Source organism: Bubalus bubalis, chromosome 6, assembly GCF_019923935.1.
Source record: "Bubalus bubalis isolate 160015118507 breed Murrah chromosome 6, NDDB_SH_1, whole genome shotgun sequence".
NCBI lineage: Eukaryota > Metazoa > Chordata > Mammalia > Artiodactyla > Bovidae > Bubalus > Bubalus bubalis.
The window spans coordinates 6568893-6586525 of NC_059162.1; the positions used below are offsets into that span (position 1 = coordinate 6568893).

General features: G+C 41.6%; 1 protein-coding gene across 2 annotated transcripts; it reads left to right on the top strand.

Annotated features, from left to right (window-relative positions):
- Positions 1-7913: 7913 nt before the first annotated feature.
- CCDC190 (coiled-coil domain containing 190) lies at positions 7914-16537 on the top strand. Of its 2 annotated transcripts, none has more exons than XM_006076009.4 (4): positions 7914-8136; positions 9921-10119; positions 14885-15011; positions 15520-16537. In XM_006076009.4, the coding sequence occupies exons 2-4, from the start codon at positions 9924-9926 to the stop codon at positions 16097-16099; spliced, it is 903 nt and encodes a 300-aa protein (XP_006076071.4). In that variant the 5' UTR covers positions 7914-8136; positions 9921-9923; the 3' UTR covers positions 16100-16537. The 2 variants fall into 2 exon arrangements, with proteins under 2 accessions (XP_006076071.4, XP_006076072.4); XM_006076010.4 differs by having other exon boundaries at positions 7916-8136; positions 14888-15011.
- The last annotated feature ends 1096 nt before the right edge of the window (positions 16538-17633 follow it).

Genomic DNA, 17633 nt, shown 5'->3' on the forward strand with positions numbered 1-17633 from the left:
TATAAATTTCCTCCTAAGTACTGCTTTATTTCATCTCACAATTTTCATTTGCTTGTCACAACTCATTCATATATATCAAAGTATTCTAATTTATTGTTGGATTTAATTTTTAATATATGGGTTATTTACTTATTTTACAGGAGTATAGTTGATTTAAAATACTATGTTAGTTTCAGGTGTACAGCAAAATGATCCAGTGAAAAATTTTCATATTATTTTCCATTAGGTATGGTTCCCTGTTCTATTCAGGAAATCCTTAATGCATGTCTCTTTTATGTATGAGAAGGTGGGACCAGCAGGGCCTCCAGTGCTCTCCATTCAGTTCTCTGGGGGAGGCCTTCCAGGGCAGGTGCCCACCCTAAGAGTGGCACCAGCCAGATTCCCCACACACAGATCAGCACCATGGCTGGTCTATGGGTTATTTAGAAGTATATTATTTTATTTCCAAGTATTAGGGGAATTTTCAAGATATCATTCTATTTTGATTTATAATTTTGTTTCACTGTGGTCAAAGAATACACTTTGTTATTTCAATACTTTTATTAAAACATTTTATGACCCAGAATATGATCTATCTAGATAAACATGCCTGCGCACTGGAAAAGAATGAGTATTCTGTGGTTTCCAGATGGAATATTCTATAAATGTCAATTTGGCCAAGTTAGTTAGTAGTGTTGTTTGTTTCTTTAATCCTTACTAATTTTCTTTATGCAAATTCTATGAACTACTGAGAAAGAAATGTTGAAATCACTGACTATAACTGTGGATGTATAGATATTTCCACACAGTCCTATCTGTTTTGTGTTATGTATTTGGGAGTTGTGCTATTAGAAGCAAAAATATTATGGATTTTCAATATTTCATTGGTGCATCATTGATATTCATCATCATTGAGAAATGACTCTTGATCATTGTTTATATTCTTGGTTCTGAAGATCATCTTTTTATGTATTAGTGTGTGTGTGCATGTGTGTGTGCACTCAGCCACTCAGTCATGTTGGACTCTTTGCAACCCCATGAACTGTAGCCTGCCAGGCTCCTCTTTCTGTGGGATTTTCCAGCCAAGAATACTGAATGGGGTTGCCATTCCTTTCTCCAGGGATCTTCCTGATCCAGGGATCAAACCCACATCTCCTGCTTCTCCTATATTGGCAAGTGGATTCTTTACCACTGAGCTACCTGGGAAGCCTGTGTATTAGTATAGCTAACCCTAATTTCTTTGGAGAAGGCAATGGCACCCCGCTCCTGTACTCTTGCCTGGAGAATCCCATGGACGGAGGCAGCTGGTGGGCTGCTGTCTGTGGGGTCACACAGAGTCGGACACGACTGAAGCAACTTAGCAGCAGCAGCAACCCTAATTTCTTTAAATTAGTGTTAACCTGGTATATCTTTTTCCACCTTTTTCCACTTCTATTCTTCATCTATTTGCATCTTTATACTGAAATTTTGTTTTGTTTTGATGTGTTCTCAGCATTATATATTGTGGCTCTTGTTCTTTAATTTGATCTGACAATTTCTGGTTTTTAATCGTGTTTATATTTATTGTGATTCTAATGAAATAAGTTTAAATCTGTCATCTTTCTATTTCCTCTTTATCTACACTCTTCCTTATTTTCTCATTCTTTTTCTGACTTATTTTAGATCCAATATTTCTTATGATTCCATTTATCACATTTGTTAATTAATTAGTTATAATTCTTTAATATATTATTTTAGAGGCTGCTTTAGAGTTTAGAGTATACAGCTATGACTTACTAGAGTCTGCCTTGAAGAGATTTTATACTGTTTCATACATAGTGTAAGAATCTTAAAACAGTATATTTCCATTTCTTCCCATTTGAAATTTATACTATTGTTGTCGTGTGTTCCACTTCCTTACATACTATAAATCTCACAATACATTATTGCATTTTGCTTTGAACCATCAATTATATTTGTTTAATCCCAGCCTTCTAATGTATTCCCCCCTTCCTCACCTTTGGTAATCATAAGTTTGTTTTCTGTGTCTGTGGGCCTATTTCTGTTTTGTAAATAAGTTTACTGGCATCTTTTCTTTTGTGCCTTGTTCCCCCTTTTAGATCCCATATATAAAATATATATTTGTTTTTCTCTGGCTGGCTTACTTCACTTAGTACAATAATCTCTAGGTCCATCTATGTTATGGGAGTGTTACCAAACACAAGTTTAGTTCATTTGCCCATTGTACAGTGAGGCCAAACAAACCAAAATGTCAGAGCTTAGAGCAAAGAAAGGTTTATTGCAGGGTCAAGCAGGGAGGACAGGTAGCTCATGCTAAAAAACCCCAAACTCCCTGATTGTTTGGGAAGAGAAGTCTTTTTTTTTTTTTTTTTTTTTTTTTTTTCCAGTTGTGTTGGGTCTTTCCTTATTGCTCTAGTGCAGAGAGGATGGTTACTCACCAATTGTGTGGTGCATGGGTGGATTGTGGTGGCTTCTCTTGTTGCAGAGCACAGGCTGTAGGTGCACAGGCTTCAGTAGTCAAGGCACATGGCCTCAGTAGTTGTGGCTGGTGGACTCTGGAGCTCAGGCTGGAACTATGGCATACAGGATTAGTTGCTCTGTGGCAGATAGAATCTTCCTGGACCAGAGATCAAAGCTGTGTCTCCTGCATTGGCAGGCAGATTCTTATCCATTGCACCACCAGAGAAGTCCTGGGGGTAGTTTTTATAGACAAAATTTGGGGTGAGAGCTGCAGGGTATGTGACTGTCTTCTGATTGGTTGGTAGTGAAGGTAACAGGGCCATGTTCCAGGAATCCTGTGATCAGCCTGAAGTTACCATTCTCCACCTGTGTGTTAGTCGCTCTGTCATTTCTGACTCTGCGACCCCATGGACTGTAGCCCACCAGGCTCCTCTGTTCATGGGATTTCCCAGGTAAGAATACTGGAGTGGGTTGCCATTTACTCCAGGATTGACTATGCCAAAGCCTTTGACTGTGTGGATCACAATAAACTGTGGAAACTTCTGAAAGAGATGGGAATACCAGACCATCTGACCTGCCTCTTGAGAAACCTGTAGGCAGGTCAGGAAGCAACAGTTAGAACTGGACACGAAACAACAGACTGGTTCCAAATATAAAAAGGAGTACGTCAAGGCTGTATATTGTCACCCTGCTTATTTAACTTATATGCAGAGAACATCATGAGAAATGCTGGGCTGGAAGAAGCACAAGCTGGAATCAAGATTGCTGGAAGAAATATCAATAACCTCAGATATGCAGATGACACCACCCTTATGGCAGAAAGTGAAGAGGAACTAAAAAGCCTCTTAATGAAAGTGAAAGTGGAGAGTGAAAAAGTTGGCTTAAAGCTCCAATTTCAGAAAACTAAGATCATGGCATGCGGTCCTGTCACTTCACAGAAAATAGATGGGGAAACAGTGGAAATAGTGGCTGAATTTATTTTGCGAGGGCTCCAAAATCACTGCAGATGGTGATTGTAGCCATGAAGTTAAAAGACTCTTACTCCTTGGAAGGAAAGTTATGATCAACCTAGATAGCATATTGAAAAGCAGAGATATTACTTTGTCAACAAAGGTCCGTCTAGTCAAGGCTATGATTTTTCCAGGAGTCATGTATGGATGTGAGAGTTGAACTATAAAGAAAGCTGAGTGCCGGAGAATTGATGCTTTTGAACTGTGGTGTTGGAGAAGACTCTTGAGAGTCTCTTGGACTGTAAGGAGATCCAGCCAGTCCATCCTAAAAGAGATCAGTCTTGGGTATTCATTGGAAGGACGGATGCTGAAGCTGAAACTCCAATACTTTGGCCACCTGATGTGAAGAGCTGACTCATTTGAAAAGACCCTGATGCTGGGAAAGATTGAGGGCAGGAGGAGAAGAGCACAACAGAGGATGAGATGGCTGGATGGCATCACCGACTCAACGGACATGAGTTTGGGTAAACTCCAGGAGTTGGTGATGGACAGGGAGGCCTGGCATGCTGCGGTTCATGGGGTCGCAAAAAATAGGACAGGACTGAGTGACTGAACTGGACTGAAACCATCAACTGTATTTTACAGAGACTTAAGTGATAAGAGAAACCATCTTTATATTTACCCGAGTAATTTGTCTTTCCTGGACTCTTCATCCCTTTGTGTAGATTTGAATTTCCATCTAGTGTAATTCTCTTTCTGTTCAAGGACTGCTTTAACATTTCTTGGACTGTACATCTGTTTATTAAGAATTATTGATGCTTTTATATGACTGAAAAATTCTTCAATCTGCCATTGATATTAAAGATATTTTTGTAGAGTACAGAATTCTAAGGTTCCCCCCACCTAAGAGCTTTAAAAATCTTGTTCCACTAGCTTCTGGCTTGAATTGTTTCTGACAGAAAGTCTGCTATAATTCTTACCTGTGTTCTTGTACAATGTGCCTTTTTTCTCTCTTGTTGTTTCTAAACATATTTCTTTATTACTTTTCTAGAAATTTGATTTTATATGCCTTGGGGTAGTTTTATTCATGTTTCTTCTACTTTGATTCCATTGTATTTCTTTGATCTGGTACTCTCCCCTGCTCCTAGCTGCCTTGGTCTTTCTGGACTTCTACCTCTGTCTTCTTAGGAAATCCATTGCTTGGCTGTCCCCTCTCCATGATGTGACCTGGAAATTCTTTCTAAGCAGTAAGCTGGGGCAGTAAAAAAGGTCCCTTGGTTTCTTTCTACTTTCTCAGGGAGCATCATTCCACTGCTTCACATCCTGTGTTAAAAATAGACCACATTATTTCATAAATTTTGTCTGATTTTTCAAATTGTTTCATATGGAAGAGTGAATCTACTCCCTGTTACTCCATCTTTGCTAGAAACTTGGACTAATGCTTATTGAACATCTACTATGTACCAAACACTTTGCATTCATTCTTTCATTAAATTCTTCCAGAATCTGAATGATGAAGATATTATTAACCCTTTTCATAGATAAGGAGACTAGGGGATATGGCAGCATTAATGAAAAAAAGTCATATAACTTATTAAATGACAGAATGATTATTTGATCTCAGATGTATTTGACTACAAAAGAATGCTACTTCCATATAATACAGAGACGGAAAAGTATATGAATGTGAATAAATAACATCCATTCTGTAAAATTCATTTTAATGGGCAATTTAAACTTCTTTTCCCTAGTGATGACAGCTGGTCCATGATATAGGAATTAGAGCTTTATAATTCAAATCATTATCCTTTTCATTTGTTCTTGTCCCTTAATGATATCAGAGACAGAGTCTACACTTTTCTGGCCATGTTGGCTGTAAAAAAAAATTCCAGTTCACTTTGAAGTTACAATCACAAATAAAGTTTAAACCCTTTGCTCAGTGGACTCCAAGGGACTTGGAGAAGGGGAACAATATAGTTTTTGTATAGCTAATACTTTTGCAGTGCTGAGGTATTACCGGTCTTTCCTCGATCAGTCATAATCCATGTGCTCCTGCTGTGCTCCGCTCTTAAGATATGTTGCTTTTGTCAACTTAAAAAATATTCACAACCTAAAAGTTGACAGTTATGTTTTATTCAATGAGAATTTTTAGGACTTCAAACCCAGGAGACAGCATCTCAAGTGAGCCTGAGAGATCTGCTCTGAGGAGGCAAGGGGAAGAACAAGGTTACACAGATGTTTTATAACAAAGGGCAGGTGGTCTGAACATCAAAAGATTATTGTTAATGATATCCCAAGTTAAGGAATTTAGCACTTTCCTATGTATTGGAAGATGCAAGAGTCTGGGCTCACTGAAATCATTCCTTCTCAGTGCTCCTGGGCCAGGATCCTGTGTTCTTTCACATCCTGAGCTCCCTTGAGGCTCACTGTAGGGACTGGCTGCAGTCTGATGGTTGTGAGATTGCAGCTATTTTTCTCCTTTCCAAGAGCCCGAAGAGCTCACTAGTCCACACTGGAGAGCTGCAATCACTGATGACCATGACATCTTTATTTACTGATATTTTTATGAGTGAAAAATCACCTTTAAACAGATTCCTTCTGTCACTACTCTCCCTTGCCCTGCCTGTGGTTCTATGCCTGCTCTGAGTAAAGGACTACCTTATCTGACCTAGAGTCTTCCAAGGGCAGTGCCATGGTTTCTGCTCCCTATATAACCTCTGTGCTCCTTCACATGAAGCAAGGAAATGCTAAAGTCCTCTTTGACACACTCGAAGGGCCATCAGGAACTAGGATGAGTTTGGCTACCATTCCTTTCACAGGCTCACACAATAATGTTCGTTCTTGAATTATTTCTGCATGCCTTCCCTTCTCAGCTCTTTCTCTCAAGATGACATGAAGTAACCAAGGTTTTCTAAGAATCCCTCACTATCAGCTCTGGTGGCAACAGATGGTTGGGGTGGGGGCTGATGTGTGGTTCTGCAATTCACCAAGTCTCCAGCTGGGGAAGGAGGTGTCTGTCTCTTCTTGTGTTCAGTTCAGTTCAGTCACTCAAACATGTCCAACTTTTTGCAACCCCATGGTCTGCAGCACGTCAGGCCTCCCTGTCCAGCACCAACTCCTGGAGTTTACTCAAACTCATGTCCATTGAGTCAATGATGCCATCCAGCCATCTCATCCTCTGTTGTCCCCTTCTCATGCCTTCAATCTTTCCCAGCATCAGGGTCTTTTCAATTGAGTCAGTTCTTCACTTCAGGTGGCCAAAGTATTGGAGTTTCAGCTTTAGCATCGGTCCTTCCAATGAATATTCAGGACTGATCTCCTTTAGGATGGACTGGTTGGATCTCCTTGCAGTCCAAGGGACTCTCAAGAGTCTTCTCCAACACCAAAGTTCAAAAGCATCAATTCTTTGGCATTCAGCTTTCTTTATAGTTCAACTCTCACATCCATACATTACTACTGGAAAAACCATAGCTTTGATTAGACAGACCTTTGTTGGCAAAGTAATGTCTCTGCTTTTTAATAAGCTGTCTAGGTAGGTCATAACTTTTCTTCCAAGGAGCAAGCGTCTTTTAACTTCATGGCTGCAGTTACGATCTGCAGTGATTTTGAAGCCCCCCAAAATAAAATCTGTCACTATTTCCACTGTTTCCCCATCTATTTGCCATGAAGTGTAGGCATGACATCTTCTGGAACCCCATTCCATTCATTTAAATTCTGGAGGTGAGAGAATTACCTCATGGGAAGAAATGGGAAAGGCATTACCTCCTACAGAGTGAATAATAGATTTCCCTCTCCATTTTGCCAGTAATCTCCTTGTAATAGCTTGTTTGCTAGGTGATGACTGTGGGTAATAGGGTCTGTTTAGCTGCCTCTCAGTAAGCTCTGGGGGAATTAATAGGTCCCAGTGTTGGCAGTTCTCTTTAGACTGTGGCACATTAATGCCTCTCGTTTTCAGACGAAGCCTTAAGGCAACAGTGAGAATCCCACTTAATATCTTGTTCCACAATCAATAGTTCAGCTGGCCTTCTATCACAGAGTCCAATCTATGATAACAAAAGTTGGTTTAAGTTTCAGTTTGCTTGTCCGTTGTGACAACTCTGAAAACCTTAAATAAGCACTGAAGAACATACATGGTTAGAAGGCTGGAGAAAGTCAGTACAGAATGTGCTAATACAAAATAAACAAATTATTCTCCTGCACAAAATGTGTACAATCTGACAAGGAAAAAAAAAAAAAAAACCAGAGTGCCTTCTTTTAGAACCTGATCTGGTTTCCAAGAAGTAAGGACTGGACACTGTGAGGGAGGTGGGGAATAATATGGCCAAAGAAGAAGGAAAAGAGTGGAAGGGTGTGGGGAGAGAGAGAGATTCTGAGAATACAGTAAGACACTCCTAGGTTTCATTCTTGGCTCCCATGGATACAGCCGAGAAGGAGCACTGTGGGCCCGTCAAGGGGAGGGCTGGAGGCTGGCAGGTTTCCTTAGCTCATGGAGCTATTTCAAGCTCTGGGATCGGTGCCCACATTCAGGGACTTAGCATTCCTGATGAGGGAGGTGGCATGGAAGAGTGCTTTCAAGTGTGTTCAACATTCTCCTCACAGCCCTCTCCAAAGTTCCCTCTAACCTCCCCACCTCCCTAACACCAAGCTCCTAAATTTATTGAAGAAAAACAAGCTCATTTTCAAAGTTCAGCCGGGCATAGCAAAAGAAGCAGGCAGCATTCTCACAGTGAGAACCCTGGATTTGTAGGTAAGTGCTACTCACTATGTTCTTTAATAAAAGTTTAGTCTACATTTTAGACTAAAAGCTAGCTGTCTTAAAAATTTCTCTCCTGTGTCCTGACCTTATCCTCCCTTGTAATGCTACGATTTTTCCTCTGTTATTATCAACAAAGCTTTATTAAGAGTAATCTATTTGTATCCTGGGCACATATTGTGCATCTAGTCTGAGATGCATATTGAGAAGGAAGCAAAGAGGAGGAAAGATGTGTCCCTGCCTCTTAGCACAGCACAGTCCGAGGAGGAAGATGAGCTCCTTTCAGCTACCCAGACTACTTTTTTCTGGATGCCCGTACTGTTTTGTAACCTACAGATCCCACTCTCCCCACTTTTTGAAATATTGTTCACATTTGGCATGTACCATTTAACTCCAAATGACTCAGTGGTAAAGAATCTGCCTACCAATGCAGGAGACACAAGAGATGTAGGTTTGATCCCTGAGTCAGGAAGATCCCCTGAAATAAGGAAACAGCAACCCACTCCAGTATTCTTGCCTGGAGAATCCCATGGACAGACGAACCTAGCAAGTTCCAGTTCGTGGTGTCACAGAGTCGAACATGACTTACCAGCTATACAACAACATTAGACTCCAGAGTTGTAAATCTGAAAGTTCTTTGAAAGCAGGAACTGTGTCTCATTCACCACTACCCTCGGCCCTCAGCATAGCACTTGGCACAAGGTGGGATTACAGGCCGCATGGACCCTCATGTACATAAATTAATGAATTGAAGGGGCTCCAGAATGGCTCTGTCCTAAGTCCCCAGATCCTCTCCAGGGCCCTGAGAAGGCTTTTGGGGAGTCTTTAAAGAACAGTAGAAGGAACTTATCTCATAGGGTGAATAATGGCTTATATCTGTAAGGTGTTTTTCTAATTTTTGCCCTAAAATTTATTCATGTACTTTTCACTTGATCTTTATAGCAACCTGATTTGGGGTTGTATACAGAGCCTATCTATCACTCTTTTATTGGCAAGGAGACTGAGGCTCAGAGAAATGACTTTGCCCTAGATACTTCCATGTCACGCTAGAAAATCACATTACTGTAGGTCTGATAAATGAAACATTATCTGCCATATCAGTAAACAAAGATTGCCACAGTTATCAGAAATTGCAGTCAGCGGCACTAGTGAGCTGGTTAACCCTGAGGGAACTCAGGAAGGAAAAAATATCTGCTATCCAGTAGCTATCAGATTGCAGTCACTCCACACAGTGAGCCCTGGGGAAACTCAGAACATGAAAACACAGGATACTAGCCCCAGATAGCTGAGGTGCAGAGTAAAGGAATGATTTCAGTGAGTCTAGGCTCTTGAATCTTCCATACAAAGAAAAGAGCTAAATTCTTTAGTTGAGATATCTGGTTTTCTTTTATTAACAGTCATCTTTCGTTCCCACTACCTGCCCTTTGTTGCAAACTCCTATGTACCCTAGCGATATATTAGGATATATATATAGTTATATAGCACCTCCTCTTCGAAGCAGTTTTCTCAGAGTTACTTGAAATGCTGCCTCCCAGGCTTGAAGTTCTAAAAATTCCCACTGAATAAAACATAACTCTCAACTTTAAGGCTGTGAATAATTTTTTAGTTGACAGGGAAAAGTTTTCTAACAGTGTAACTTAATCTGACTGGGCAGCTATGTAGTCAGAAATACTCAGGATTCAAACACTGATTTCCGATAAAAGCCAGGATCAGGGTCCCCATTTTGCTTTATCAGGTCTGACACAGCGCCTGAGAGAATCTTGTTCTATTGCCTCTAGATCATGAAGAGAATGGAGAGGCATATGGTCAGGGGACCACTGCATAAGCACTTTGATCTGGAGAGGAAAAGTGCAAAGCAGGCTGAAGCCAGACTCAGCCAAAGACTGCAAAGACTAGAGGATATATGCCTGTATCACGTGAAGTCACTGACCAGGGAGCAGAGACAGCTCCAGAAAGAACTGCAGAGGCTGCAGCAAGGTAAGGCTTCCAGGATGGGGAGAGGCAGAGCAGGACAGCTAGCCATCGCTTGGCTGAGGCAAGAGTAATACCCCCTACTTGGTGATGAGGGCCCTTTCAGAGACTGGACACTCAGTAAGAGGACTTTTGATCTCAACTTGGATTTTAGGCTTCCCACCTTTCTCTCCCTCAATGATACAGCTCCCTGGAGCAGTGCGCATGCAAACCTTCCTCAGCTAACACTTCTCAGGCTCCCAGTCTTTCAAATGAGCTCTCTCTGACTTAAAGCTTTAGTGTTCTACTTTCTTATATCTGGGTTGATTTGGTTTCATTTCTTTTCTATGCCTGGTCAGCAAACATTCTCTGAGTAACTATGAATGTGCAAGTCATCTTATGAAAAGGAAGTAAAAACAAAAAAATTCCCCGGGATTAGTAACCAGAGAGCATGCGTAACAGTGGCTGACCTCTGCTACGGCTGAGCAGAGAGCACTTGGCTATTTCCAATACACCAGACTGAGAGTCAGGTCTTCCTTTCTTCTGCAGAAAGTGAATTTCTCAACTTATCCTTCTTGTATTCCAAAGTGTATTGACACTAGAGCTTGCAGATTTTGCTTAGATAAGAAAATTTTGCAAAAGCAATTGCTGTATATTGGTACTATGATTTCATTGCCTTCTTAAGCCAAAGAGCAAGTATTTCTGTCATTTCCCCAAAGAGGTGTCTTTACCCAGAAGCTGCGAGTTCACATTCTTTATAATAATTCCCTCCCATAAAACCTTCTGTTGCCAATGAATAATCCTTTCCAAATGTACACATTACTTAGAAGACTATCCAATGAACATAGACTATACAGTTTAGTAATTATAACAAAATTAATGCTACTAACTTCAAACACCAATTTCTGGTTAGTACGCTACTGATCTTCACAGAGGGAAGGGCTACACAATGGTATCCAGAATCTCAGACCTTCCAAAGCTGTCTATACCATTCAGTAAAAAAATAAGGAAATAAAACTGGCTGCTCAGTGATTGTATCTTTGTCCATTAAACTGTGGTGGCTGAGAATACACTTTGGACCCACACTGTCAGGGTTGAAATCCTGACTCTATCACTTACCAGCAGTGAGACCTTGAGCAGCTTACTGGACCTGCCTCTGCCTCAGTTTTCTCCAACATAAAATGTAATTGATGTTTCTTACCTCATGGAGTCACTTGAGGATACAGTGAGCATTTGAAACAGTACCTAAATACAAAATAAGTGCCATGTAACTGTTTGCTGTTATCAGTCAATCAGTAAAAGATTGTTACAGGATTAAAACTCTTCCACAGTTTTGTTGAAAGTTGCCATAGTTATACAATTTATAGAAACTTTTTTTATTTTTCCCATAATAAAATAATCATATTTTAATATACAGCATAGAATGGATCTATCTCAGCTCTTCACACCATAATCCCTTCTTACTTAAGGCAGGGGCAGGAGCCCTGAAAATGATATAGCATGTTCTAGAAGAAAGTCAGGTATCACAATTCAATGTAAAATCATTTAGATCTCCATAGCTGATATATGGACACAAGGGCCAAGAGTAATATCCAGAGGTCTAGCATACGATTTATTTCTAACCTCCAGCTTTGGGTTTTAAAGAGGAGTAACTGAGCAAGTGAGTGAACTCCTCTGGTTTAAACCTCCCTGTCTGTAATAAATGGTTAAACCAAACTAAGGATGAGAGCTCACAGGATGAAAAGGAATCTCAGAAACCATTTGGTTGAATCCCACTTCATTTCTCAAAAAGGTTATTGAAGACCAGATACTTATTCTCAAAGTGGTGTTCCAAAGATCATGTTTGAGAGAGGTGGCTGTTTTTGGTGACTAGAGAGTTTGCCTGACAGACAAGGGGTATGAAAAGAGTCTGGGCAGAAGGCAGAAAGCTTTGATTCAGGGGCTCTCTGTCTCTATGTACTTTAGAAAGTCACATCCTTTCTGTACCTCAGACTCCTTGAGCGTAAGACTAGAGAAGAAGGAAGAAAGCAATATGAATTAAGTCTCAGTATTTATCAGGCACTGTATTAGACAATAAATTCCCATGATTCATTTAATGACCTTGTTGTTGCTGCTGCTGCTGCTAAGTCGCTTCAGTCGTGTCCAACTCTGTGCGACCCCATAGATGGCAGCCCACCAGGCTTCCCCGTCCCTGGGATTCTCCAGGCAAGAACACTGGAGTGGGTTGCCATTTCCTTCTTCAATACGTGAAAGTGAAAAGAGAAAGTGAAGTCGCTCAGTCGTGTCCGACTCTTAGCGACGCCATGGACTGCAGGCTACCAGGCTCCTCCATCCATGGGATTTTCCAAGCAAGAGTACTGAAGTGGGGTGCCATTGCCTTCTCTGAATGACCTTGTTACTGAATTTCAACTATATGCTAGTTGGTGGATTGCTTCAAATACATATTCCCAGTCCTCATCTACAGAGATTTGCATCAGTAGGTTAGGAATCAGGCTCAAAGTCCACATTTTTAACTGAGTTGACACTAAGGCAGATTACTCGGGGACAGGTGATTCATGGGCCAAACTTTACAAAACACTGTTACAGCAACCCCAATAGAGGCAAGAATGCAAATATGAAAAGCATGGTCTGTGCCCTCAAGATGCTCACATGTGGACTAGAAGGTAACTATGCTCACAAAAAATTATATCAGAAAATACTAATTGCTGAATTTGTTGTTTACAAAGTAGAACCGAAGCATGGGAAGGTTCCCATGTCTATCAAAGGGGCTCAGGCAAGATGTCCCAAAAGATGCAGGATATGAACAGAATCTCAGAGGAGTAAGAGGATGAAGATGAGTGGAGGAGGGGTGGCGGGCAGTTTGTCATGAGAAGACATGGAATGTTTCTACACACGGTGAGAACAGGATGGACAAATGTACATACATGAGAACAACATGCTACAAGTCGCTCAGTACTGGAGGGGTGTAAGGGGTGACCAGAAGGGACAGGTGTGATATCTAGAGGCAAAGCAGAGCAGGCAGGGTCTGCAATCACGAATAGCTCCACAGATCTTACAGAAGAGTTTAGATTTCACCCTATGGGGTTTGGAAATGGGGAGATTACATGTCCAAATGAGATAAGGATCACTCTGGCAGCAAACTTTAAGGTAGACCAGATAAGGATTCCAGAATTCAGACCAGGGTTTAAAGGCCTAAACTAGGGCATTCGTCACATAGGAAGAAAAGTGAGTATATTAAGATATTTGGAAAGTGAGATAGCATCTTAAGGGGGCTGGCATTTTGAGATATTTAGAATGCAAAATTGTCAGAGCTTTATGATTAATTACATGTATAGCGTAAAGAAAACCAGAGTCAAGAATATACTCTCTGGCACAAAGTAGGCACCCAAACATTCCTGTTAAATTGGATAACCAGATGGAGCCACACACTACCTGTAGACACACACACTCAAGACAACAGAAGAAGAGGGACCCCAAAAGGACCCCTCTTGTCTTGACTACCTCACCAAGAAGTTATCAGATGAAAGAATATTAGGAGTTTAATATAAATTAGAGGCCCTTTATCTGGTCACATTTCCTTTGCCTGGTGCCTACCAACGCCAGTGTTGGTTTAGGGAACTCACTTTCCTTAGAGCAAATGAGTGCAAGACTTTCAACTCCAAGTGACCAGCTCATGAGATGTCTTGAAAACAAACCAGGTCCTCTACAGCAGCTATGACTACAAGATTCTGAAACATTAACTCAAAGAGAGAAAACCCCACTTACTCACGGCCAGCAGTTGCAACTCTTGGCTCAGGTGGGTAGGAGGTCACACAGCCAAGGCGGATGTAACAGCAGGACCCCAGCTTTGTGTACAGCTCACACCCAGTCATTTTGTTTTGAGAACATCATGTTTGCCAAGTAAAACATTCAGACAAAACCTCCATGGTCACAGCCAGTTTAAACCTCTGACCTCAGTGTTTCTAAATCCTCTATAACATATTCTAGGTAAACACTGGAGAACTGCCTTAGGTTTTTCTGTTTCCTTTCCTCATGCCAGATTAGCCTGTTGGGTAATGTGATCCAGTGGTATTCATATATGGTTTCTCTGCCCAGAGAACCAGGTCCGGGCATTCTTTTCCTTCTTCTCTTACTGTGTTAGTTTTTTAGGGCTACCCTATCAAGTTGCCATTAACTAGGTGGCTTAAACAACAGATATGTGTTCTCAGAGTTCTGGAGGTCTACAGTCCAAAACTAAGGTACTGGCAGAGTGGTGCCTTCTGAGGCTGGAAAAGGAGGCTCTGTTCCAGGCCTCTCTCTTTGTGGTCACCTTCTCCCAGTGTCTCTCCCCTTCACCTTCCTTCAACCTGTGTCTATATCCTAATTTCTCCGTATTATAATGACACCAGTCATGCTGGTCAACAGCTCACCCTAATGGCCTTATCTTAATTATCTCTGTAAAGGCCCTGTCTCCAAATAAGGTTCCATTCTGAAGTGCTGAGGATTAGGACTTCTACACATGACATTTGGGGAGGATACAGTTCAACCTGTGTATGTGTGTGCCAAGTCGCTTCAGTCATGCCCGACTCTTTGCGACCCTATGGACTGTAGCCGGCCAGGCTCCTCCATCCATGGGATTCTCCAGGCAGGAATACTGGAGTGGGTTGCCATGCCCTTCTCCAGGAGATCTTCCTGACCCAGGGATCAAATCTGTGTCTTTTACCTCTCCTGCATTGGCAGGCAAGGTCTTTACCACTAGCGCCACATGGGAAACCCACATTTCAACTCATAGCACCTATTAATTAACTCAAAGCAGATATCATCAAGAAAAAGCTCTGCTCTTACTTTGGGAATAGAAGTCAGAAGAGACCAGAAGATGTTCTCACGCTTTCATCACAAGGAGGGCAGAAGCACAGAGCTCTGCAGGCTAACAAAGCTAGGTAAGATGATGCTTATTAAACTAATGCATATGCCATTGAGTCCTTCTTTCAACTGACCTCTTTAAATCATCCTCCCCCTGAGAAAGTGCTGCCCTTTCCTTCTTAAGAAAAATGCTGCATTTAAAATAGATAACCAACAAAGACCTCCTGTATAGCACAGGGAACTCTGCTCAGTGTTATGTGGCAGGCTGGAAGGGAGTGGAGTCTGGGGGAGCATGGACACATGTGTATGTATGGCTGCGTGGCTTTGCTGCACACCTGAAGCCATCACAACACTGTTAAAGGGCTATACTCCAATCTCCAATATAAAAATAAAAAGTTTACAAGAAAAAGAAAAGTCATTTCCCCACATTGTTTCCATCCATTCTCACCCTTCATCCTCTGTTCACCCACGTTATTACCTCAGTTAATATCACACAAAAAGGAGCCAGGGCCTAAAAATTTGAAAATGCTAAATATTAGCTCTTCATCAGTTTTGAGAGAACTTTTTTCTTATCCCCTCTCCCAGCGCACTGACAACAAATACGACCCAAGGAAGATCCAAAACCAAGTCCCAGATGCCTCCTTTCCATCACATTGGTCCCAAGGACCCCATGAAAAGCAAACGGCAAGCACTATCTCAAAATAACAGAACTTCCCACTTCATAGAAGAGAAGCTGCAAGCCCAAGAGAAAGAGTCCGTAAACCCACCAAAAGGAAAAGGCTCCAAGGAGAGCATCTCTCTTCTCTGTCAAAATCAAGACGTCTCCACCCACACTGCAGATGGAGGCCCCAGTTCCGGCCCAGCTGGTGGCAGTGAACCGGGGCACAGTGATGAGACCAGATCAAACGATGCCAGCGCAAGGCCAGACCACACCCCTGCAAAACAAACGCCCCTGGATCCCGTGGAAGGTGGAGGAGACTTCAGAGATAAGCCCCAAACATCAACCTACTTGGAGTTGTTTGAAAAGGCCAGAAAAGCTCACTACCTCCGGCACCGGATCCCCCCTGAGTCTGAGAGATTGCTCGGCATTGCGGAGATCTTCGGGCACAAGGAATCCTCACAGTCCAGGGCAGGAAAGGGGTGTGAGAACAGGGTGACCATCTAAGTTACTTCATCTTTAATCGTCCACTATATCCACATAGTATCATGTGTCATAATTACTTTAGCAACTGAAGCAAACAATACAAATATATAGATATAGATTTTATTTTAAACCTTAGTCTTTTTTGCCTTTTATGGGAGTATAATGTTTCACTAAATGAGCAATGCTAGGATGAAAAACAGAGAGATGAATCTTCTGAAGCCATTTAAAGCAATATATGCATATTGCTAACGTTACCAAGAATATGAATCTACATTGATGCCTAGACTTTTCCTGAAAGGTAAAATATTAAGGGTCCTGCTTACATTTGCCACGCTTTTCTTTTTTTTAATTATAAATTTATCTATTTTAATTGGCAGCTAATTACTTTACAATATTGTATTGCTTTTGCCATACATCAACATGAATCCCCCACGGGTGTACACATGTTCCCCATCCTGAACCCCCCTCCCACCGCCCTCCCCGTACCATCCCTCTGGGTCATCCCAGTGCACCAGCCCCAAGCATCCTGGATCCTGCATCGAACCTGGACTGGTGATTCGTTTCACATATGGTATTATACCTGTTTCAATGCCATGCTCCCAAATCTTATAGGAGGTTCTTACGGTGCCACCTGCTGGCAAAATGGTGTAGCTCTTCTGTTTGTTTCAGTTTCACATGTAAAGGTAAGGCTAGGAGGTCAGTTGAAAATATGTACACAATACAGTCTATAAATAAAACTTTCTCTCCCACACAGTTCTGTGTTCTTTTTTGAAGCCCTTTTCTTACTTCTTTTATTTCCAAATAGTTCCATTTTGGTTTTCTCATTCCCACTTTCAACCTGCTCTTATCAACCTTTTCAGATTCTAATAAAAAAAAATAATTAACAATTTATAAGAAATGTGCCCCCTCTAACATTTTCTTCCTAAACAATGGGGGAAGGCAGAACAGGAGCAACAGAATTGACTGATGAATACCTGATTTATTTACACTGGCCATGACCGGGCTGACAGGGTTAGGAACACCAGACGTGGAGAACCTCCTGTGCAAACTTCCAAGCCCTTTATTGTGTTCTTTCTCCTTGTCTATCTCCATTACGAGCACCCTCCGCAGGGGTGGAGTTCTCAAAATGATTTATCCCACTTCTGAAAGGCTGTTTTCTCTGTGCTGACCATAACTTCAGGACAGAGCCATTACCAAGGCAGCAAGGACTTAGCCAGAGCCCAGCCCTCTCCTCCACTTGATTAACTACCCCTGTTCCAAGTAAACCTCAGTCTCATGAACTTGAGAAATAAGCATTTTGCATGTTCCTCCTTGTTACCCTGCTTGTATATCTTCATATATCTGATGGACCTAGATTTGCTGGTAGCTCTACCTCCAAAATTTTTTACATTCTATTTCAATTTAGATTTCATGAATTGCAACAAAATTGTGCATTTACAGATCTTCTGCTAACTTGCTCCGGTTGTATCCAGCTCTTTGTGACCCTATGGCCTGCAGGCTCCTCCTTGCAGGGATTTCCCAGTCAAGAATACTGGAGTGGGTCGCCATTTCCTTT

Bases quoted from the DNA above. Each gene is read 5' to 3' on its own strand.
- CCDC190 (XM_006076009.4), top strand. From the start codon at position 9,924: ATGAAGAGAATGGAGAGGCATATGGTCAGGGGACCACTGCATAAGCAC. The intron at 10,120-14,884 runs GTAAGGCTTCCA...ATTAACTCAAAG, and splicing joins ACTGCAGAGGCTGCAGCAAG to CAGATATCATCAAGAAAAAG. The intron at 15,012-15,519 runs GTAAGATGATGC...CCCCTCTCCCAG, and splicing joins CTGCAGGCTAACAAAGCTAG to CGCACTGACAACAAATACGA.